Source organism: Aotus nancymaae, unplaced genomic scaffold (genome assembly GCF_030222135.1).
Source record: "Aotus nancymaae isolate 86718 unplaced genomic scaffold, 86718_ANA_hifiasm-v0.15.2.pri h1tg000028l, whole genome shotgun sequence".
Classification (NCBI taxonomy): Eukaryota; Metazoa; Chordata; class Mammalia; order Primates; family Aotidae; genus Aotus; species Aotus nancymaae.
Genome location: NW_026988441.1, coordinates 12,330,986 through 12,355,144, shown reverse-complemented (window position 1 = coordinate 12,355,144; position 24,159 = coordinate 12,330,986). Strand labels below are relative to the sequence as shown.

Here is a 24,159-nt window from a genome sequence, read left to right as displayed (position 1 = left end):
TGGGTGTAGCTAGCCCACCTCACGCAAATTAAAAATTAAAAATTCTGGGAGCCTCCAAAGGACATACAGGAACAAAGAACGTGTGAACATGGCTAGAAGAGTTTCTGACTCCGAGGCAGTATTGTATTTCTTCCTTTGCCAGATGAGGAGACTGAGGCCCAGAGGGCAGGATAATCGTGTGATTATCAGTTGGCAGATGGTCCAGTATCCTAACCATACTCCAGCCCCTAACGCTTGGCTAGGAACACTCTTTCCCCCAGCCCAGAGGTCCAAAAGCTGGGTGTGTTGATGGGCACCTGTAGTCCCAGCTACTTGGGAGGTTGAGGTGGGAGGATCACTTGAGCCCAGGAGTTTGAGGCTAGCCTGGGCAACATACCAAGACCCTCAATTCTTAAAAAACAAATAAATTAAAAATAAATAGAGAGTCCTAGAGATCCTGATGCCCACCTATGCCCCTTCCAGGGCAGTTTAATTGATACCATTTGTAAAAGGTCTTTCCATCATCCCCAAAGCCTTTACATTCCCTTCCCAAGAAGGCAGCCGTTTTCTGATCTTGGCCCCATGTGCAACAATAGGCCTTGGTCTGCCACAACACTCCCCTGTGACGCCCCGGGTGAGAGTCCAAGTGCAAGTCTGTGTCCAGCTCTGGGCAGCAGGGGGAAGGTGAGGACAGTCAGGTCTGTATATAGAAGCTAGGCAGGGACCTGGCTGGCTGGAGATGTGTGGGCAAGGTGAGCAGGCCCCATGTGCACCCCAGCTCCAGTACCCACTAGTGTGGCTGAAGCGCAGGGTGTGGTCAAATTAGAGGTCCTGAGAGAGAAGCCCTTAGGCCAAAGAATTGTGTGCTGGGAAGCAGGGCAGGGGTCCAGGGAAGATCTCAGAGGGGGCAGTGTGAGCATGAGTGAGTGTGTGCACCTGTGAGTGTGCAGACAGCCCAAGATCAGAGACAAAATGTGCAGGGGCCTTTGGTGAATGTGTGGCTGTGCCCCCTCCCTTCAGAGATACAGGCCCAGGCCCAGCCCCTGCCTCCAGAGGCTAAGGGAGCATACCTGGGGGTAGGAGGAGTTTGGGAAGGAAACGGCTAGAAATGGTTTAGGCCTCAGAGCCCACATCCTGTGGGAGGGGCTGTCAAGGGGCCTGCTGTCCTGGTCCTGTCACAGTCCTCGAAGATGCTGGAGTGACAGTCCTCTAGGGGTAGAGATGGTCATCCTCCCCGGAGAAGCTGGCCTGGAGACTCAGAGGTGGGATCAGTCTTGCCAGTCCTGGATCAGGAGGCCTCTGTTGGGCGCCGCCCCCCCTCCTCCTCCATCAGCAATAGGCGGCGCCGGCCAGCCTCGTAGTCAGCCTCATCCACACTGACCAGCAGGCGGACAGCCTCCCGGCCTACAGCCTCTCTCAGGGCCTCAGTCAGGAACACACCCCGCAGGGCCTGCAGCAGGGCACCACTCAGGTAGTCGCCCCAGAAGGCGTCCAGATAGGAGAGCTCTGAGAACTTGATGTCGCACACCACGGAGCCCAGGTCCCTTGAGCGCAGCACCGCAGTGGCCTGCCCAAACACGTCCAGCTGCCGCGCCAGCGCCTGGGGCCGCCGGGATGCCACACCCTGCTCCAAGGCTGGCCCATGCTCGCAGTACTCAGCTCGAACCCGAAGCCGGATGTCTGCAGGGGACGGAGGGATTTGTCAGGGAGGGGGCAAACACTAGACACATAGCTCACAGGAACGCTACCCTTCCTCCCTCCAGCCTCTTCCCTCCACCCACTTCCGGTAACCACACCCTAGTCCTGACACAGCCTCTCCAGCTCTGTGGAGTTCCCTGACCAAGTACATCCTCCTCGTCTCTAGCCCCGCTACCTCCTCACTGCTCCAACAAGCAGGAAGGCTCCACCTCGGCATTGCCTCTCCTCGGCCAGGGGTGCTCTTTCCCAAGATCTGCACAGCACTTGCTCCTTGTCTTCCTGCAGGTCTTTCCTCAAAAGCCCCCTTGCCAACAAGACCCACCTAGGCCAACCTATTTACAACTATAACCACCCACCCAGCCCCATCTGCAGCACGCCAGGTCCATTTTTGCCCAAGGCACTTCTCACCTTCTAACCTCCTCCGTTATTATCTGCTCATCATCTGTCTCTACACTGGGAACTCCCAGTGTGGGGAGACAGATAATAGGAATGAAGGGGTTTTTGTGTGTTTTGTTCACTTGTGTTGTGGCACATAGTAGGTGCTCAATATGTACTTGTGAAGAACTAATGCATAAGCTAATGGATGGACTTGCCTTTAGGTAACCAACCTCACACCCCGCCTGCAAACAATGAGATTCACAGGGGGCCAACCACATCCCTATCCCTCCCATCCACCTGAGCCAGCACTGCAGGGTCCTGACCAGGCCTGGGAGGCTTGCGGCTGGACCTGTGCTGGCTCTGCTGGGAGTCAAGTGCTCTCTTGCCACAGAGCTGCTAAGATGGGGGGTTGGAAGCCCAGAGCTGCTGGGGGCCACTGCGCCAAGAGGAGAGAAGGAAGCCTACACAGGGCCAGCCGCAGACAGAAAAAGATTCCTGAGGTCATTACATGAGCCCAGGATTGTAGCTCGATTTTCAGCTACACTCAAACTCCCCTTTTTGCTGAAGCCAGTTTGAATTGGTTTCTGTCACGACTCTCCCCACATCTACCCAAATGAGGTGGCAGCTGTGCAAACGGGGCAGGACACTGGACTTCTGAGGCTATCCCTGTAATCATGAAATCATGAACTTGGGCATACCACCTCTCTTCTAGTATTTCTGAACTCCCACCCATCACCTGGGCTACTGACAGTACCTCCTCTCAACACACCCAATGAAGCTGTCCTCAGGATCAGCTGTGAGCTGGAAATAGCAGCAGCCAACACTTACAGAGTGCCGACTATCTGCCAGGCGCTACACCAAGTGCTTGAATGACAGAAATTCATTTAACCTATAAATGACCCTGTGGGGCAGGTCTTATTATCGTCCCCAAATTACAGATGAAGAAATGGAAGCCAAGAGAAGTGAAGTGACTTACCAAAGGTCACACAGCCAAGCAATGGCAGTGTTTGACAGAGGTCACTTAACTTCCTATATCCCTGAGAGCAGGCTCCTTAATCATGAAGTGGATTCCCTCACAGGAGCCTTCAGCGGTATGACCTGTGACAAGTCACAACCTCTCTGAGCATGGGTTCCTGCCTAAACCAGGGGACAATTCCTGCTGTGAGGAGCTGTTAAGAGGATTAAAGAGAGAGCAATGGATAGAAAGGAGCAAGCTAGCACTGCATGCAGCGCCTAAAGGGTGCTCCTGGAATGGCAGGCACCAACCCCTCTGATATGCCAATTGCCTGACCCTTGGGGATGTGGTAGAATCAGCCCACTGGGGCCACCTAAAGCCCAATTGACAGATGAGGAAACGAGGCTCTGAGAGGAAATGTCTCATGCTGTGGCTCCCTTCAACTTTGACAGACCATGTCAGCCACAGAGCAGAAAGAAGGCAGGGCCCCTGCTCCCCAAGACAACTTCACACCCCTGCCTACTTCCTCCTCCCACCCCAAACCCTTCCTCTTTCTGGCTCTAGGGGAACCCCATCCTCTCCACTCAAGGCCCAGGGAAGCCTGCCTAGTCTCAGCCCCCAGGCCCTCCCACGGCACTCAGGCACAGCTGTCTCTATGCAGAGGACCAGATCCTTGACTGCATCCTTGACTCCAGTAAGCAGCTGGCCATGACCTCGATCGATGTGGGTGGGAGAGCAGGGGGCTGGGAGAAGCTGCGCCTGTTCCAGGCCACACAGGGGTGGTCAGCTATAGAGGCAGGGCCAGGTGGCAGAGTCCCACAGACCTTGAGGTAAGTCCCAGCTCTGCCACTCTCTAGCTGTGGGGCCTTGGGCATGTGACCTCACCTCTTTCCCCATCTGAAAAAGAAAGAGGTCCCTGCTGCACATTGAGGTCACAAGGATTAAATGAGGCAACTCATAAAATGCTTGACTCACAGCCCTACAACACACAAAAAGCACCCAGAAACAGGAACTGTAATTTCGACAACCACCTCCCTACCCCAGTGGCCCTCACCCAGGCCTTCACCTCTCTCTCGTTGGTTCCTCAGCCAACCCTCCTCCTTGGACTCCTCTAATCCCTGCCATGTCCTCCCATACCCTACACTCCAGTCACAAGAAAATGTTCCCACCAAGAGCCTTACTCACAATGACCTGTCCACCTCCTCCATCCAGAACACACGCCAAAGCTCAGCTCATGGGACCCCCATATCCTGTCCAGTTGAATCCTCGCTCAGCTCATCCTTCTCCCCAGCATGGATCTCTGGTGTAAATTCTCTATTCATCCAGAGCCTCCAGCACATCAGCGTAGACAGGAGGCAGGGACAAGGCCAGGGCAGATCTGTGTGTCCCTGTTCAGTCTCTTATTGAACAGATATTTCATGAATGCCAGGCATGCTAGGGTGACAAGAGGGCCCTGCCTCAAGTGGGACAGGGAGACATGTAACCCAGGTAGGAAGCACTCCTCGAAAGCCAGGCCCTACTCAAGGGCTTTCCTCTCTCAGCCCATCTAATCCTCAGTGCACTCAGCCCCTTTTACAAATGAGCAAATCCTTCAGCAGACCACACTCCCACCTCTGAGCTGGAAAACATGATCATGGTGCACAGGGAAAAGACAGGGAGGCGCCACCAGGCAAGAGGAGGCAGCGAGCCTCTGCTCCACCCTTATTAGCACCCAATCACGTGCTTTACCCCTCCTCAAAATAATCACAACAGGTGACACCTGCTTATAGCTTTTATTACAAGCTGGCATGGGTGCTACATACTTCACATCTGCTGACCCTTTTAATCATCCCCACAACCTTATGAGGTGACGCTGTTATTATCCATTTTCTGCAGATGGGGAAATTGAGGCACACGGATTGAGTCACCTGCCTAAGGCCACCAAATAGGAAATTGCAGAGCTGGAATTTTACCTGAAGTGTCTGGCTCCAGCAGCCGAGCTCTTAACTACCCCATCCTGTTTGCTACCTCACACAGAACTGTACAGATCAATACACAACTAAAAGACATCCTGAGGACCAGCAGAGAAACTAGACAGGGCGAGTTGTAGTTTAGATTGAAAGGATCAGAGAGGATCTCTCTAGAAAATGACATTTGAAGTAAAATGCAGAGGACAAGTAGGTTTAGAAAGGAAAAAACAGGCAAGAAGAAAAGGATGGCATTCCCAAGAGAGATGAGCATTCATGGAAGTCCAGAGAGAAAATGAACTTCAGGTCTACACAGGCTGAGGGGCCAGCATGGCAGGAACACGGAGGGGAGAAGGGTACTAGGGGAGAACGGGTAGCTGGGTCAGGGAGGCTGATCCCAATCACCAGCAGACTCAAGATTCTAGGACCTCTGGAGGTGACCACACTTCTCTGCACCTTGGTGGCCTGCTGTGTAAAACAAGTCTCCCCCTACCACCTGCCCGCATGGAGCTACTGTGAGGATTCGGGGCTGAACGCAAGAAAAGAGGGGAGGGCCAGGAAGGCCAAGCATGCAGAGAGGACAGAAGGCCAGGATCTGCCAACTCAGGGGCAACTCCAGCTGTGCTGTCAAGTGGCAGGTGGGTAGGAACAGGGCCAGGACAGCAGGCGGGGAAGGGCCATAAGTGGCTGTCCAGGATGGGAACAGCAGACATAGAGATAAGTGGAGGCACTGTCCAGGTGTGGCCCTAAGGGGTGACACATGAAGAGCACCCAGCGCCAAGTGCACTGGACCAGGTGGGGAAAAGTTCCCTGTCCCTGGGAGGGTGGGGGACAGTGCCATGCCTTCCTAGAGATGAGAGCTGCTCCTGCTTCCCGCACTCAGGTGGGTCTAGCACCCTCTTGTCCCCCACCCCCACCTGACCAGTCTCTCTTTTGGGACAGATGGGACTTCTCAGTGGCAGACCAGGGCGAAGTCTGAGGGAGCAGGCCCTGGGCTGGGTGCATCTGGGAGCCCAGAGATGAACCTCACTCAAGTCTTCCCTCCAAGAGTTCCTAGTTGGGTGGTAATAGGGTTTGGATATGTGTTCCCTCCAAATCTCATGTTGGAAAGTGACCTCTAGTGCTCGTTTTGGCAGCATATATACTAAAATTGGAACGATATAGAGAAGATTAGCATGGCCCCTGCACAAGGATGACATGCAAATTCGTGAAGCGTTAAAAAATTTTTCAAAAAAATTTTAAAAAATGAAAAAAAAAATGAAATGTGACCTCCAATATTGCAGGTGGGACCTAGTGGAAGCTGTTGGATCATGTGGGTGGATCCCTCATGAATCCCTTGGTGATGAGTGAGTTCTTGCTCTGGTATTTCCCATGAGAGCTGGTTGTTAAGAGTGTGGTAGCTCTCCCACCTCCACCTCTCGCCACGACTGCTCCCCTTGGTCTTCCACTATGAGTGGAAGTTCCCTGAGGTCTTCAACAGAAGCAGATGCTGGCGCCACGCTTCTTGTACAGCCTGCAGAACCGTGAGCCAAGTAAACCTCTTTTCTTTACAAATTACACAGTCTCAGGTATTTCTTTATAGCAACACAAAAATGAACCAACATAGGAGGGCTGGGGAAGAAGAGGACCTGAGGTCCCACAGCACTAGGGGATGCTTCCAGCCTTGCTGGAAAGAGGCAGCCAGTGTGCTGCAGTGGAGAGACCCCACCCCAACTCCTGCCACCACATCAGGACCAGCACCATCCCTCTCTGGACAATGGTGGGCACCCTCCCAGCATCTTGCCTCCATGCTTGCCTCACTTGTCTCTTCTCCACAACACAGCTAGCGTTGTCATGTCAAATGGAAAGTTCTTCAACTCCTACTGAACTACTGAACTGAGGCAATGATGAGAAGCTGCCTCCAACTCCAGAGAAGTATATGCGGCCATCGCCTGCTTCCTGATAGAGGGGCATAACACACTCTCAGAAGTGAGCTTGAGGAAAACAAAACATCAAACCACAATCTGATCAAGTCTCTCCAGATCCCATTACCAACCTTCAGGAAATACAAAAGACAGGGCAGAATACACTGAATCAACCCTACTGCAGGATACGATCAGCAAAACCCAGTCCTCAGGAAATGCTACAGGACAACTGCTTTCAAAAAATACAACACAAAGCAGAGAAACAGAGATGGCAGGGGAAAGGAGAGACTTCAGAGAACCTACGTTAATGAAACAACTGAAAATCTGAGCACTGATCAGATGTTTGATAGTAGGGAGTTATGAATCTTTTTTGGTGTTACACTCTATTTTTATTTTTGGCCAGGCACGGTGGCTCACACCTGTAATCCCAGCACTTGAGTCCAGGAGTTCAAGACCAGCCTGGCCAACATGGTGAAATCCCTTCTCTACTATAAAATTAGCCAAGTGGTCAGGTGCAATGGCTCATGCCTGTAATCCCAACACTTTGGGAGGCCAAAGCGGGTGGATCGCCTGAGGTCAGGAGTTTGAGACCACTCTAGCCAACACAGTGAAACCCCGTCCCTATTAAAAATACAAAAAATTAGCTGGGCGTGGTGGCATGCACCTGTAATCCCAGCTACTCGGGAGGCTGAGGCAGGAAAATTGCTTGAATCCGAGAGGTGGAGGTCACAGTGAGCCAAGATCACACCACTGCACTCCAGTCTGGGCAACAAGAGCAAAACTCCATCTCTTTAAAAAAAAAAAAGAAAAATTAGCCAAGTATGGTGGCTGTAATCCCAACTACTCAGGAGGCTGAGGCATGAGAATCACTTGAACCTGGGAGGCGGAGGTTGTAGTGAACCAAGATCTCTCTACCACACTCCAGCCTGGGCGACACAGAGAGACTCTATCTCAAAAAAAAAAAAAGAAAAGAAAAAGGCCGGGCACAGTGGCTCACGCCTGTAATCCCAGAACTTCGAAAGGCTGAGGCAGAAGGATCACCTGAGGTCGGGAATTAGAGACCAGTCTGACCAACATGGAGAAACCCCATCTCTACTAAAAATACAAAATTAGCCAGGCATGGTAACACATGCCTGTAATTCCAGCTACTCAGGAGGCTGAGGCTGGAGAATCGCTTCAACCCAGCGGGTGGAGGCTGCAGTGAGCCAAGATGGTGCCATTGCACTCCAGTCTGGGCAACAAGGGCAAAACTCCATCTCTTTTAAAAAAAAAAAAACTCTTTTCAAAAATCTACAGATGAGATTATAGGGCAACCAGAATCGACTCCAAAATTCCTAATGATCCTAATATGAGATTAGCCATGAGTTGACAATGGCTGAAGCTAGTCTATTTACTTTGGTATGTTTTCCAGAGAAAAAATTCCAGGGGCCAGGCAGTGGCTAATGCCTGTAATCCCAGCACTTTGGGAGGCCGAGGCAGGTGGATTCTCTTTGAGCTCAGGAGTTTGAGACCAGCCTGGACAACATGGCCACATGGCAAGACCCTGTCTCTACAAAAAAACACAGAAATTAGCCAGGCATGGTGGGTCACGCTTGTAGTCTCAGCTACTCAGGAGGCTGGAGCTAGAGAATCACTTGACCTGGGAAGCAGAGGTTGAAGTTAGCCGAGATCACGCCACTGTCTCCAGCCGGGGCAACAGAGTGAGATCCTTTCTCAAAATTAAAAAAAAAAAATGACAGGGGAGAACCAAAGCTGATCCTGGGATTCAAATCCTCCAACTGCTTTCCATAATTTAAAAAAATGCAAAGCCCACACCCTGCAAGATCTGCCCTGGTTCCCTCTCCTGCCCTCACCTCCTAGGGGTCTCCACCCTACTCCTCCATTCCTGCCAGTTTCCTTGCCATCCTCCACGCTGCCCTTGAGCACTGGCACATCCCACTTGGGCCTGTGTTCCTGCTGCCCTTTCCATCAGGAACACCATTCCCCTGATATCTGAAATCTCTTTCTCGGCTTTCTCCCACCACAACACAAGCTCAATGAGGGCAGGGCCTCCCATCCTGCTGACCTAGCATAAAATAAGCACTCTATAAACCCACATGGAAACCCAAGTTTCAGCCGAGCTCTGCCAACTGCCACTCAGACTTGTGACTGCCTTTCCCTGAGCATGCCTCTTCCTTTGCAAGATGTGACCTGACCTCAATGGCTGTCTTGAGAATTCAGGGCCAGGTGAATAGTGCCCACCACAGACCCTGAGAGGGACATGGTTGCTCAGATGTCCTGAGTCTAAGCCCAGGACCCCCAAGATGCCCTTCCTCACTGTCTCAGGCACTTGGGAGTTTGTCTAGTTTTATCCCTCTGGAAGGCAGCTGGATGAGGGTTACAGGTATCACAGGTGAGGAGGGGGCAAGAATGGCAGGCCTCTTCCTCAATCAGTCCTCCTTCCACCGCTGGCATTCGGCCTCTCTTAAAGTAAGCCATCCCATTTTTCAAAGAAAAAAACAGGGGCCCAGATGGGGAGAGCCTCACTACAGCCCCACCCTGCCTGGTGAGTCAGCAGTCAGAACTGATCACCCATCTCCCATCAAGACCCAGCCACACCCTGGTTAACAACCTCCTCGCCTCCAGAAAGAGACCCAAAGCCTCCCTTGGCCTGTTCCTGTCTTCCTTGAGGCAATGACTCTCTCACCTGCCCAGCCAGCCTGGTGGCTCTGGAAATTACTGTCTGATTCGGGGGAGAGTCACCACCAGGCAGCCACCCTCTCAAACCCTGCTCTGCAAGTCCACGTAGCTGTCTGAGGACTCAGGGCTGGCTCTCTAGGTTGGTTCCTTCTAACAGCACCCAGCACAGATATATCCTGCCTCATTTATGAAGCGGGCGTGATGCCCACTCCCTGGAGGGTCATGATGGGCACTAGGAGGGGGCAGGCGTGCGTGCTTTGTAGGCTAGAGAAAGCTCTGCAGAGGGCAGCAGAAAGCACCCTTAGGCCAAGGTCTCCTGGAAGACGGGACACACCAGCATCTCACCAGCTCCAACCTGGGACTCCTGACCTCCAGCTTCCACACTGGCCTCCTCCGCTGAACCCTTTCACCATAAGCACCTGACACTCCCCTCGTGCCTCCTCTCCCCCGCAGCAGCCTCAGCCCTAACTAAGCGGAGGTGCTCGGCACCACCCCTGGCCTCATGTTTCATTAGAGCACTTGTCACTAGCTGACGCCATCTGCTACACTGGCTTATTTTCAAGTTACCTGTCTTGCCCACTACTACGTAAACTCCTAGAGGCTGGGGACTTTCTTCACCTGGTCCAATTCTATGCCCTCCATGCCTAGAACAATGCCTGGCATAGAGATGATGCTCACTAATAAAAATTTGATGAAGGAATTAACAAATAAACCCTTCCTTGGCTCCCCTGCTTCCCCATTCCCTGGAATAAAATCCAAACCTTCAAGACTTGCCCCCTGCCTCATCTCCCTCTGCTCCCACCCACAAAGCCTCTGCGCCAGATAGATTCAGCCCTGACCACATCCAGCTGTGGACACTGCACACATGGTTCACTCTGCCAGGAGCACTCTTCCCAGCTCCTCTTCCAGCTTCCTTGAGCTTGTTCTGAACACGGCACCTCCACAAGGAAACTGGGAATGGCCAGGAGACTCCCTGCACACCCCAGAGCTCCTGCACTCACAATACCTGTGGCACCTGACACACAGCCTGGCTGCCACTTCCCTCATCTGTCTTCCCTGCAGTCTGAGAGCTCAAGGACCATATCTGATCCCTTCTGTGTTCCAAAGCTTGCCCAACTAGAGAAAGGAGTACTATAGATGAGACTGTGTCCTCCCCACAGAACCAAGTGGAATTTCTCTAGGGCAAAGTCTAAGTAGTTTCCACAGCAGAGCCCCCAACCCACCCAATGCACAGTGTCTACAGTCAGTCCTATGGCCAGTGCCCTTATTTCCTAGGTCACTTCTCCTCACCCTCTTCAATACGACCCCGAGGCCAGACTTCTGCCCAGTCCTTCTCCACAGACATCACAGCCTCTTCATGCGATTTCCCTGATTCCACATAATTTAATCTACTTAACACATGCCTAGCAGAGCACCTACTAGATGCCCAGTGCCTCCTAAACACTTTGCAAACCCTAACTCCCTTATTAACTCATTTTCCAGATGGAGTTAGAGTTCCTTGAAGAGGTATCACATCATACCACCCTCCTGCTTAAAACCCATTGACAGTGCCTGATGCATGGAATAAAATCCAAACTCTCATCCCTGTCGTGGCCCACCAGGCCCAGCTGCTCGGGCCACTGCCTGGCTCCTTCACCTGCTTCCACCCTCTCTTCGTGGCCCTTATCACTGTCTAAACTGATCTTCAGTTTCACTGGTCACCTAATAGGTCAGCTTCACAAGAGCAGGGAATCTCGCTGCAGCACTCCTGCTGCAGGTACACTGTGCAGCAATAGTGAGAACAACTAACCACTGCATACCAGGTGCCCAGGCTCGGTGCTGCTCCAGGTTTACCATGACTGAATTTGTTTCCCCACAACAATCCAAGCAGGGAGGCACGATTATCAGCCTCATTTTACAGATGTGGAAACTGAGGTGGATGGCTAGGCGCAGTGGCTCATGCCTATAATCCCAGAACTTTGGAAGGCCAAGGTAGGTGCATCACCTGAGGTCAGGAGTTCGAGACCAGCCTGGCCAACATGGTGAAACCCCATCTCTTCTAAAAATACAAAAATTAGCCAGGCGTGTAATCCCTGTAACACCTGTAATCCCAGCTACTCAGGAGGCTGAGGCAGAAGAATCGCTTGAACACTGGAGATGGAGGTTACAGTGAGCCGAGATCGTGCCACTGCACTCCAGCCTGGGTGACAGAGCAAGACTCCGTCTCAAAAAAATATATACAAAATACAAAAATTAGCCTGGCATGGTGGTAGGCACCAGTAATCTCAGCTACTTGGGAGGCTGAGGTAGGAAAATGGGTAAAACCCGGGAGGCGGAGGTTTCAGTGAGCCAAGATTGTGCCACTGCACTCCAGCCTGGGCAACAGAGGGAGACAGTGTCTCAAAAAAAAAAAGAAAAAAAAAAAGGGAAGAAAAGAAGGAAGGAAGAAGGAAGAAAGGAAGGAACGAATGAGTGAGCGAACAGGTGGAAAGGTTCAATTACTAGCCCGAAATCAGACAATTTCTTTTTTTTTTTTTTTTAAAGACAGGGTTTCACCATGTTGGTCAGGCCGGTCTTGAACTCCTGACCTCAGGTGATCCGCCTGCCTCAGTCTCCCAGAGTGCTGGGATTACAGGCGTAAGCCACCATGCCCGGCTCAGACAATTTATTTAAGGGCCAAGACCAGGATGTAAATCAGGCAGCCTGACCCAGGATCATTGTTTTTCCCCGCTTGATATGCTGTCACTACACAAGAAATGTCTAAATAAGGAAACCCCTGCATATGTCTGCTGAACACACAAATGAAACTAGGGCAGGGGGTTGTCAGGAAAGGCTTCTTGAAGGAGATGGCACAAGATTTGACACTACAACAATGGGCAGGATACAGACAGACAAGATGGCAAGAGAAAGGACAAGAATTCCACTGTGGTGAATGAGGGCTGCCACCCATCTGCTGGGTGTGTCATACGCTCCAGACAAATGCTCATTTCTCCCACCCTCTGCCTCTATAGCCTGCCCTGGGCATTCTACATGCATTGCCAAGGCCCCCAGGCACCTACCACAGGTCACTTTGCCTTCGGAGGAAGGTCTGGCAGGCTCCAGCTGCTGCTGGGGTGCTGCTGGGGCCCCTCTCCGCCGCCGTCTGGCACCACCACTAGGCCGACCCCGACTCCGCCGCTGCCGCTTGGTTGGAGGGGAGCCTGAGAAGAAAAAAATGGGGCAAGCTGAGGACCAAGATGACAGCTAGAGTGCCCAGATAGATGCCTGGAAAAGAACTCAAGATGGTCTCAGTACTAAGCCCCTGAGTGAGCCCCACTGCCACCATTCCTCAGTGGCCCTGTCTGAAAGATGAAGAGTACCATACCTAGCATCATCTAGAAGGGCAGATGAGGACACCCCACCTGCTACAGCAGGCCCACTCCAGGTGTAACCTAGAGAAATCCCTGTACACTTACACCAGGAGACAAACACAACCACCCCCACAGGGGTACTGTTAATTGTGATGAAAATCAGAGAACAACATATAGGGCAAGAAGAAACAGGAATATAGGGTGATCTCCAGGATAGACTGCTCAGGAAAATAAAGCAAGACATAAAATAAGTGTCTACAGTGTGCTATACTTTGAACAAAAAAGGAGGGAAAGTAAGATGATATATATGTGCAAAATGAAACACTGGAAGAATAGACTAGAAATGAATGAATTCGGGATGGGGGGAGTCCAACAGTAGAAATGACATCTCTAAAAATACCTTATTTTCATACTTGGTTTTTTTTTTTTTTTTTTTGAGACGGATGGAGTTTTGCTCTTTGCCCAGGCTGGAGTACAATGGCATAATCTCGGCTCACTGCAACTCCCGCCCCCGGGTTCAAGCAATTCCCCTGCCTCAGGCTCCCGATTACCACCATGACACCCAGCTAATTTTTTGTATTTTTAGTAGAGAAGGGGTTTCATCATTTTGGCCAGGCTGGTCTTGAACTCCTGGCCTCAGGTGATCCACCCCCAGCCCTTGGCCTCCCAAAGTTCTGGGATTACAGGCATGAGGCACCAAGCCTGGATGGACCCACACTTCAGTTTTGTCTTTTGACTCATGTAACTGATTTACACATTTAAAAAGTTATAAGGAAATAAACCATGAAATTAACAAAAAGAGGCTGGGCACACAGTGGTTCTCGCCTATAATTCTAGCACTTTGGAGGCAGCTGGATCACTTGAGATCAGGAGCTCGAGACCAGCCTGGCCAACATGGTGAAGCGTCATCTCTGCTAAAAATACAAAAATCAGCTAGGTATGGTGGCACCTGCCTGTAATCCCAGCTACTCGGGAAGCTGAGGCAGAAAAATCACTTGAACCCAGGAGGCAGAGGCTACAGTGAGCTGAGATTCTACCACTGCACTCCAGCCTGAGAGACAGCATGCGACCGTCTCAAAAATAAATAAATAAATAAATAAATAACACAGAAGAAAATGAACCTGGCCACATGCTGTGGCTCATGTTTGTAATCCCAGCCTGCAGCCCAGGAGTTCAAGACCAAGCTGGAACCTGGGCAACATGGAAAAACCCTGTCTCAATTTTTTTTTTTTTTTTTTTTTTAAAAAGGCCAAGCGCAGTGGCTCATGCCTGTAATCCCAGCACGTTGGGAGGATGAGGCGGGCAGATCATGAGGTCAAGAGATTGAGACCACCTTAGCCAACATGATGAAATCCCGTCTCTACTAAAAATACAAAAATCAGCCGGGCGTGGTGGCGGGCGCCTGTAGTCCCAGCTATTTCGGAAGACTGAGGCAGGAGAATTGCTTGAACCCAGGAGGCAAAGGTTGCAGTGAGCTGAGATCGCACCACTGCCCTCCAGTCTGGTGACACAGCAAGACTGCCTTTCAAAAAAAGAAAAATTTAGGCCAGGCGTGGTGGCTGATGCCTGTAATCCAAGCACTCTGGAGGCCAAGGCAGGCACATCACCTGAGTTCGGGAGTTCAAGACCAGCCTGACCAACGTGGTGAAACCCCGTCTTAAAAAAAAAAAAAAAAAGACAAATTTAAAATTAGGAAAAAAAATCAGCCAGGTGTGGTGGCACATGCCTGTAGTTCTAGTTACTCAGGAGGCTGAGGTGGGATGACTACTTGAGCCCAGGAGGTCTAGGCTGCAGTTAAGCAGTGATTGCACCACCAGACTCCAGCCTGGGAAACAAAAAAACCCGTCAGAAAAAAGAAACAAATTAGCCTGACTGTATACATAATTGGTAACATGAATACTCAGATAAAAGAATTATTTCAAGTAACTTGAAGAAAATTCTGATTGTAAAACCTCAATGGGATATGCTCAAAGAACAAGAACCACAAATAAAATCTATGTTTCAATCACTAGATACAGTAAGTAGTTGTACTGACTTTGTTATTTTGATGCTATTTCATTACTGTTGTAAAATAAATTAAACAAATCCACATCTCAATGTTATTAAGAGCAAAAACTTTCAGTATAAAAAAGTCTGGCTGGGGTCTGGCACAGTGACTAATGCCTGTGATCCCAGCACTTTGGGAGGCCATGGTGGGCAGACCACCTGAGGTTGGGAGTTCAAGACCAGCTTGACCAACATGGAGAAACTGTCTCTACTAAAAATACAGAATTAGTTGGGCATGGTGGCACTACTAGTTACAGCCTCCTGAGTAGTAATCCCAGCTACTCAAGAGGCTGAGGCAGAAGAATCACTGAGGTTGTGGTGAGCCAAGACTGTGCCACTACACTCCTGCCTAGGCAACAAGAGTGAAACAGTCTCAAAAATAAATAAATAAAAATAAAAAAGTCTGGCTGGGAGTGGTGGCTCACGCCTATAATTCCAGCACTTTGGGAGGCCAAGGCAAGCAGGTTACCTGAGGTCAGGAGTTCAAGACCAACCTGGCCAACATGGTGAAACACCATCCCTACTAAAAATACAAAGTTAGCTGGGGGTGGTGGTATATACCTGTAGTCCCAGCTACTCGGGAGACTGAGGTGGGAGGATTGCGTGAACCTGGGAGACGGAGGCTGTAGTGAGCCGAGATTGCACTACTGCGCTCAAAAAAAAAAGTCTGGCCAGACAAGGTGGCTCATGCCTATAATCCCAGCACTTTGGGAGGCCAAGATGGGTGAATTACCTGAGGTCAGGAGTTCCAGATCAGCCTGGCCAACATGGCAAAACCCCATCTCTACTCAAAGTACAAAAATCAGTCCGGCGTGGTGGCAGGTGCCTGTAATCCCAGATACCAGCTACTAAGGAGGCTGAGGCAGGAGAATTGCTTGAACCCACAAGGCAGAGGATGAAGTGAGCCAAGATCACACCATTGCACTCCAGCCTGGGCGACAGAGTGAGACTCCGCCTCAAAAAAAAAAAAGTGTAATGTTTTTGTTTCTTTGTTTAGAGTTGGGGTCTTGTTCTGTTGCCTAAGCTGAAGTCCAGTGGCATGCCACTACACCCGGCTTTTTTATTTTTTCTGAGACAGGTTCTTGCTCTGTCACCCAGACTAGAGGGCAATGACGTGATCTCAGCTCACTGCAACCTCCGCCTCCTCGACTCAAGCAATCCTCCTACCTCAGCCTCCTGAGTAGCTGGGACAACACACACACATCATCATGCCAGGTTAATTTTTTGTATTTTTTATAGAGACAGGGTTTTGCCATGCTGGCCTCAAACTCCTGGGCTGAAGCAGTCCACCCACTTCAGCCTCTCAAAGTGCTGGGACTACAGGTGTGAGCCACTACAGTCGGCCAGGTTTTTTATCTTTTTTAGAGACAGGGTCTCACTATATTGCCCAGGCTGATCTCAAACCCCTGGCCTCGGGCAATCCTCCCGCCTCAGCCTCCCAAAGCACTAGGATTACAGGCATGAGCCACCACACATGGCTATAATGTTAATTTTAAATTTAAAATACTAACAGAAACTTTTTGAAAAGTAAAGTCTCTAGCATTGTTCACTGAAAGAACCTAGAAACATTATACACACTCAGCACCCAGGGTTTGGTCTCTAAACACCACAGTTACCTTGAAAAACAGCTGATTCTAAGGTGGGGAAGGGAAAGTTCAAAATGAGCCCAGAACATCTTGCAGTGCCACACAGCAGGAAGCACCCAAAGAATGATAGAAACACATGAAGAAGACACAAGAGGCTAGTCAACTGGAACTCAGGAAGAATGACTGACTGTAACAAGTCAATAAATAAGTGTGTGAGTCTGTAGTGACACTCAAACTCAAAGGGGCACTACGGGAATATCTCTTGAAAGAATTCCAGCTAACAGAGAAGGAAAAAAAAATTAGAAAAATCACTATTTTGCAAATACCAATATGATAACTGGTTCAGGCAGAGCTCATAGATACAAAATTCACTGAGTAAATGGCTATTAGGGAACAGGACGTGCCAAAGTACCACTCCACAGACTGTTTACTAGCCATAAGAACTAAATGTCCCTTCGCAATGGATAAACAGGGCAGCTATCCCCTTAGCCGAGTGATCAAACTTTCCCACACAGGAAAAGCCAGGCCTTACATGCCTGGGGATGTACTCCAATATGAACTAGATGGCAGCAACCAAAGAGTATTCCTGTCAAAAACGTATAAACTGAATCTAACCAAGTCTCAGACACAATTCCCATTTAACAAGAAATGTAAAGGAAAGAGAAACAAGTTAAATGACTCCATCAGGAAACAGAGAAACAATTAGGATATTCTACAAAACCACCAGCCCGATAGGGTTAATAAATCAATGTTACAGGGAAAAAAAAAAAAAGGTATAGGATGTAGAGGGAGTTTCTGTGCTATGGCAGGAGACTAACGGGACATAACAACTGAATACATACCAACTCAACTATAAACAGATTCTGAATGGTCCCACAATCTGGGGATATTTTAAAATAAACTATTAGAATATCAGAGAATTCATGTTTATTTTCTTTTTTTTTTTTTTTTTTTTTTTTTTTTGAGACGGAGTTTCACTCTTGTTACCCAGGCTGGAGTGCAATGGCGCGATCTCGGCTCACCGCAACCTCCACCTCCTGGGTTCAGGCAATTCTCCTGCCTCAGCCTCCTGAGTAGCTGGGATTACAGGCACGCGCCACCGTGCCCAGCTAATTTTTTTGTATTAGTAGAGACGGGGTTTCACCATGTTGACCAGGATGGTCTCGATCTCTTGACCTCGTGATCCACCCGCCTCGGCCTCCCAAAGTGCTGGGATTACAGGCTTGAGCCACCGCGCCCGGCCTTCTTTTTTTTTTTTTTTTTTTTTTTTTTTTTTTTTTTTTTTGAGACGGAGTTTCACTCTTGTTACCCAGGCTGGAGTGCAATGGCGTGATCTCGGCTCACCACAACCTCCGCCTCCTGGGTTCAAGCAATTCTCCTGCCTCCCGAGTAACTGGGACTACAGGCGTGCGCCACCATGCCCAGCTAATTTTTGTATTTTTTATTAGAGACGGGGTTTCACCTTGTTGACCAGGATGGTCTAGATCTCTTGACCTCGTGATCCACTCGCCTTGGCCTCCCAAAGTGCTGGGATTATAGGTGTGAGCCACCACGCCCGGCCCTCATGTTTATTTTCTTAGGTATGATAATGGTCTTAAAGTGGTATAGGAGAATATCCTTATTCTCCATGGATGCCTAATTTAGGGGTAAAGCATCCTGATGTCTGTAATTTACCTGCAAAGGGTTCAACCAAAAAACCAGAATTACATATACACATAAAGCAAACGTGGCAAAATCTTAAAAATTACTGAAACTAAGTAGATGTTTACTGTACTAACCTTTCTTTCTTTTTTTTTTTTTTTTGAGACGGAGTTTCGCAATCTTGTTACCCAGGCTGGAGTGCAATGGCGCGATCTCGGCTCACCGCAACCTCCGCCTCCTGGGTTCAGGCAATTCTCCTGCCTCAGCCTCCTGAGTAGCTGGGATTACAGGCACGCGCCACCATGCCCAGCTAATTTTTTTTGTATTAGTAGAGACAGGGTTTCACCGTGTTGACCAGGATGGTCTCAATCTCTTGACCTCGTGATCCACCCGCCTCGGCCTCCCAAAGTGCTGGGATCACAGGCTTGAGCCACCGCGTCCGGCCTGTACTAATCTTTCAACTTCGATGTTTGAAATTTCACATAATAAAAAAATGAGAGGTGGGCAGGGCACAGTGGCTCATGCCTGTAATCCCAGTGCTTTGGGAGGCCGAGGTAGATGGGTCTCTTGAGGCCAGGAGTTTGAGACCAGCCTGGTCAACATGGTGAAACCCCATCTCCACTAAAAATACAAAAAAATTAACTGGGCATGGTGGCATGCACCTGTAGTTCTAGCTACTTGGGAGGCTGAGGCAGGAGAATTGCTTAAACCTGGGCGGTGGAGGTTGCATAGAGCCGAGATCACACCACCACACCCCAGCCTGGGTGACAGAGTGAGACTCTGCCTCAAAACAAACAAACAAACAAAGGGTGGCTAGGCATGATGACTTATGTCTGTAATCCAGCACTTTGGGAGGCTGAGATGGGAGGATCGCTTGAGGCCAGGAGTTTAAGACCAACCTGGTCAATAACAGGGAGACCCTAAACTCTGTAAAGGATGAAAAAATTACCCAAGCATGGTGACATGCACCTGTAGTTCCAGCTACTTGAGAGGCAGAGGTGGGAGGATAGCTTTAGCCCAGGAGTTTGAAACTGCAGAGAGCTACGATTTCTCCACTGTCAGACCAAGCCCCTATCTTGGAAAAACCAGACCAAAAAAAAAAAAACAAAAAAAAAAAAACAAAACTGAGACAGTGAGGAGAATAAGTTAATTGGGGCATGGCAATTAAAAGAAACCAATTAGAGATACTCAGCTTGAATAAATCTCAGAAACATGTCTGGCAAAGACAGCCAAGTACAGAGTAATACCCACAATGTGATACCATTTAAATAGAATATGAAACCATGTGCAACAAATTCTGTATGTTGCTTCAGAACAGAGTTTCTGTAGCAATGAAAACACACACACACACACACACACACACACACACGGTGAAAATAAGACAGAATAACCCCTCAGGCCCCTTCCTTGATGCGCACAGTTCACAAGGAAAAGAGGAGTGCTGCTATCACACCTACCCAGCTGGGCTTACCTGTCTCCCACTGACCCTGCTGAGAATTTGCAGAACTGCTTGACTGCCGACGGCGACGGCAGCTACCCTCTGTCCTCTTTGAAGAGCTGGAGGTGCCATAGCTATAGCGTTCTGGAGACACTGGAGGAAAAGAAGAATGGGAAGAAGCAGTCAGCTTCCTGGCCCTAATTCCCACCCCTGGAAGAATGCCTGCACCACAGGGTGCCTAAGTTCCCCAGAGGTCAAAGCCCAATATACCCACTCACTCTCAAACACCTTCAGCAGAGGTTGTTTCCTTAGAGAACTCATCACCACTTGTGGCAATCTAACCCATGTCTACAGCAGCTCAAACTGTCAGCGTTATTCTGTCATGGACAGGATCCCTGCAATGGCCCTTGGCCTTCGAATCAACTGCCCCCAGCTCTCCCCAAGGAGTAAGCAGCCTCTGTGCAGGTTCCCAAATCCATTCTTCTAGAGCCTGATCTTCAAACATACATATCCAAAAACACTGTCAGCTCTTCCCTACAGCTGTCTTTCTCCTGCTTACCTAAATCCTGCGGGCTTACTCTAGGCCAGGGAAGGCCATAATCTCCCCTACCCAAACTAGCCACTGCACCTTTAGTAGCCCAGCCAAGGGCTCGACAGTCTATGCATGCACAGGGCAACTGGCAGCCTGAAACCCTCCCAGCTTCTCACCTCAAGACTGCTATCCTTCAGGGGCACTTCCTTTGCAAGGATTAAGGACATCAACTCTGGGAACAAGCTGGTTGGGTTTGAATCCTGGCTCCCACATTTACTAGCTATGTTCTCTGCAAGCCCCTTCATGACATAACTTCTCACCTGCCTCTATCCCCTAGCTTAGGTCCCCTCTGCTCCTGCCACACTGGCCTCTGATGATGCCAAACTTATTCCCACCTCGGGCCTTGGATGCTCCCTGGGATTTTCTCCCCTAGGGCCTATGCATGGCTGGCAGGGCAACGTCAGGGCAAAGCCTCCCTTCACCTTGCTGCCCTCCCGACTCTCTCTATTCCATTACTTTTAGTCTTCCTACAACAGCATCTAAAAGTAAGTTCTCTGCCTTATTGTCTGATTGCCCCACTAAGCTTAAACCTCATGGAACAAACACCTTGTCACCCCCATCATCCTGTATTCCTTAGGCCCAGCAAACAAGATTGTTATTATATATGCCAACTGCTTAACTTCTCTGAACTTGGTATTTTCCCAGTTACGGTGAAGACAGTAACAAGACTTCCTTGTGGGATTACTGGGAGGCTATATGGTACTAGCTCACATGAAGGGCTTACAGCTGTGCCTGGCAGGAAACAAGCCCTCTGTAAACAGGAGCCATAATCATCATCACTGATGTGGCCAAATTCCACTCGCTCATCCCTCCCAGAGCCAGACTTCCTCACTCTTGTGTTTCTCAATGATATTGTGGGAAGAGGGAGGAGTGGAATGGGACATAAGCTAGCCTGATATGGCACTGTTCGTATCAGAGCACCAGGGAGACCCAGCGGGAGCCAGGCCCTCTCCTCCCAGGAAGTGTGACACCCTCCCATTCAACCGTACCTGGCCGGCGCCGCTTGCGCGCCAGGTGCGGCAGCAGGTCGTGGCGGGCCAGCACGCGCAGGAGTTGCCCCAGCAGCCGCAGGTTGCTCTCGTCGCACTGCCCGCGGCGCTCCAGCTCCAGCAGGAGCTCTAGGCCGCTGCGGGCCCGGGCTAACCCGCCGGCGGCGCCAGGGGCCTCGTCCAGCAGAAAAGCCAGGAGCTCCAGCTCGCACTCGGTCAGTTGCCCGCCCACCACCTCGAACATACGGTGAAGCGACAGCATCCCGTAGTAGTCCAGGCACTCATCCTCCTCCCAGCACGGGGCCGGGGTCGACCCGGATAGCGCCATTCCCGGGGGAGGGAGGCGGAACAAGCTCAGAACCCGGCCTAGAACCCACACAGCGAGGAGGGGGCAGTGGTCAGCGACGCGGAGGCCCGAACCCCACACCGCCAGCGCGTCTCCCCCGCCCCGTCGCGCCGGGCAGGGCCGCTCCCGCACCCCCAACCGCCTCGGCCTCCCCCTCCCCCGGGAGGTAATGGTCCCGCCGGAGGTCCCCTAGGAACAGGTCGGGACGTCAGAGGCCGCTCGGCTTCTGCCCCCTCACCGTGGTACGTTCCAAGCTCTCCTCCGGCCCCGACCAAACGGTGCGGCCCAAACAAGCCTCGGGGCCCACCCTGGAGCTCCCTGCCGACTGCCCCTGACTCTGGATAGGACTGCCCAGACGAGCCGCTTGACTCCGTCCAGTGGTACCGTCCGATGAGTCCCCCGGCTCTACGCAAGTGGTACCGCCCGAAAGTGACCCTCTGCCCCCTACACAGAGAAGCGACCCAGAAAGCCCCTTTGCTCCACACAGGTGGTACCGTCCGAACCCGACACCCTCGCCCTGCAAGGGCGGCCCCGCCGGCTCCCCAGCGCCCAAGTGGTTCTATCTACCCGCCACCAGTCACCATTAGGCCTCTCTGGATCCTCACCAGATTCTGGCGTCCAGTGACTCCTGGGCGACGGCCGCGGCCACTTGTTTTGGATCTTTCTGGCACCTTCTCTATTATTACGCCTGCGTCACCTCGCCCCTCCTCCTTCCCCCAACTCGCGCAGGTGCGACCGCCACGCCCCTTAAGCGCATGCGCAGAACGGGGCCTCCAAGCCCCGCCCCCAATCGAGGCTTCTTGACTCACGGGTGCTGCGCTTGCGCAGAGCGAGAGCGCGCAACTTCGAGGGCTGTATCTGATACCCGATTCCAAGTACCTACCTACTGCCCGTGACTCAAGCCACCGAGGCCCTGCAGCACCACGTCACGAGTAGTTGGAACTATTCATCTCATGGACTACAGCCCCCTCCTGATCACAACCTAGACGCCCACATCACCACTGCCCCTAGTTGCCCGTGGCAAATGAACACAACAAGCACTACATTCTCGGCTCCCAGTAACTCCCAGGCCTTATATGATCTGGTCCTGGGCACTCCTCCATTAGATTGTCCCTCACTTCTAGTGACAAGAAGGAATCTACATCTCAACTATGCTGTCTCATGATCCCAACTGGAAATCCCCTCCCCATCCCAATCTATAAGTCCCTTCCCCTGATACAGACTAGAACTCCCTTATCTCACCGTCACGACCGATACCTCCTTCCAAGCCGCAACAGAACCTTCCTTTCCGACTATGGACATCTCGATGGCGTCCGTCACGATCCGCATCACAGTCAGACGTCTCCACCCAGAGCCAAAAACGGCCCCTCTGTAACCCCTTCCAATCTCTGTCTAACGAGGTCGCCAAGATATCCGTTCCCTAATTTGCAACAACTACAGAGGGTCTTCCGAGGAATCAGCGTCTAGGCTGTGCTGTATCTGCGTCCCCTCACTGTGGGGCCTTGGGTATGATGGCCGCCCCGCTCCCCGCTTATGTGATTCAAGGTCAGGGCCTGCACTTGCTTGAGACCAGTACCCTCCCTGGACCGGTTCCCACGTCCAGAATTAACTCCTCTTGGGAGTCGGGAGACCTGGGTCCTGCCTAGCACTGGACCAGTACTGACTCTGCTTGAGCTGCAGCAGTGAATTCAAAAGACTCGGAAGGCTCACGTCTGTAATCTCAGCACTTTGGGAGACAGAGGTGGGCTGATCTCACGAGGCCAGGAGTTCTAGACCAGCCTGGCCAACAAGGAGAAACCCTGTCTCTACTTAGCCGGGCGTGGTGGCACGCGCCTGTAATCCCAACTACTTCGGAGGCTGAGGCAAGAGAATCGCTTAAACCAGGGAGGTGGAGGTTGCAGTGAGCAGAGATCGCGCCATTGCACTCCAGCCTGGGCGACAGGGCGAGATTCTGTCTCAAAAAACAAACGAAGCCCCCCAAAAATCCCTTCCCTTCTCTGGGCCTCAGTTTTCCTACTTGTGAAACAAATGGATGGCAATGGTAAGCTACGGAAGCATAGTCCTGGGCTAAACTCACAAGGGGCACCCGGTAAAGTGACTATCATTAAATCAAACGAAAAGTAGGAAGGATAGGAAAGCAATTTAACAAACTGTGAAGGAATCTGTCTTGCTAGGTGAGTTGTAGTGGGCACCTACGGTGTATGAGCGCTGTGCATGTGTGATATCATCCAATCCCCTTTGAAGTGGCTGTGACTCAAGCCCACTTCACACCGATAAAACTGAGGCCCGGAGAGGAGAATTTCCAAGTGTGTCGAGCTCCAAAGCTGTATTCTCAGAAATGCTCAGTCTTTAAAGCTTTGAAATGACACGTCTGTCAAGGTCTCCCGCCGCCCAGTTCGCTTCATGGGCCCAACGCTCACCAAAGGTTGTCCACGTCTCTGTATTGAACTTTCAGACGCTTAACCGGGGAATGACCCGGAGAACTGCGCAGGCGCGTCTCTGCGCCCTGAGCCCCGCCCACAGGGCGCAGTTGTGTGCGTGGATAACTCCAGAGCCCCACCTGAGTGGCAATACGCAAGCGCAAGGTCGCGTGCCCTGCGCTGCGGGCTCTGATTGGCCTCCACGGATAAGGGCACCGCCCAATGGGAGGTGT

The 24,159-nt window shown here is 51.0% G+C and overlaps 1 protein-coding gene and 1 non-coding gene across 3 annotated transcripts; one reads left to right on the top strand and one right to left on the bottom strand.

Annotated features, from left to right (window-relative positions):
* Nucleotides 1-434: 434 nt before the first annotated feature.
* On the bottom strand, nucleotides 435-22,240 carry DEDD2 (death effector domain containing 2). Of its 2 annotated transcripts, XM_064381276.1 has the most exons (6): nucleotides 22,112-22,240; nucleotides 21,745-21,911; nucleotides 21,161-21,526; nucleotides 19,613-19,732; nucleotides 12,578-12,718; nucleotides 435-1,659 (listed from the first exon to the last, which is right to left on the bottom strand). In XM_064381276.1, exons 3-6 carry the CDS (start codon nucleotides 21,486-21,488, stop codon nucleotides 1,268-1,270), a joined length of 981 nt encoding a protein of 326 aa, XP_064237346.1. In that variant the 5' UTR covers nucleotides 21,489-21,526; nucleotides 21,745-21,911; nucleotides 22,112-22,240; the 3' UTR covers nucleotides 435-1,267. The 2 variants fall into 2 exon arrangements, with proteins under 2 accessions (XP_064237346.1, XP_021526089.1); XM_021670414.2 differs by lacking the exon at nucleotides 21,745-21,911.
* Nucleotides 6,077-6,183, top strand: LOC135276832 (U6 spliceosomal RNA). Its single transcript, XR_010344390.1, has one exon. It is a non-coding gene; the product is annotated as a U6 spliceosomal RNA (small nuclear RNA).
* Nucleotides 22,241-24,159: the final 1,919 nt, after the last annotated feature.

Coding starts and splice junctions, on each gene's coding strand:
- DEDD2 (XM_064381276.1), bottom strand. CDS start 21,488: ATGGCGCTATCCGGGTCGACCCCGGCCCCGTGCTGGGAGGAGGATGAG. Junction 19,733..21,160: donor GCGCAAGCGGCGCCGGCCAG/GTACGGTTGAAT, acceptor CTTTTCCTCCAG/TGTCTCCAGAACGCTATAGC. Junction 12,719..19,612: donor GCAGGGTCAGTGGGAGACAG/GTAAGCCCAGCT, acceptor TTTTCTTCTCAG/GCTCCCCTCCAACCAAGCGG.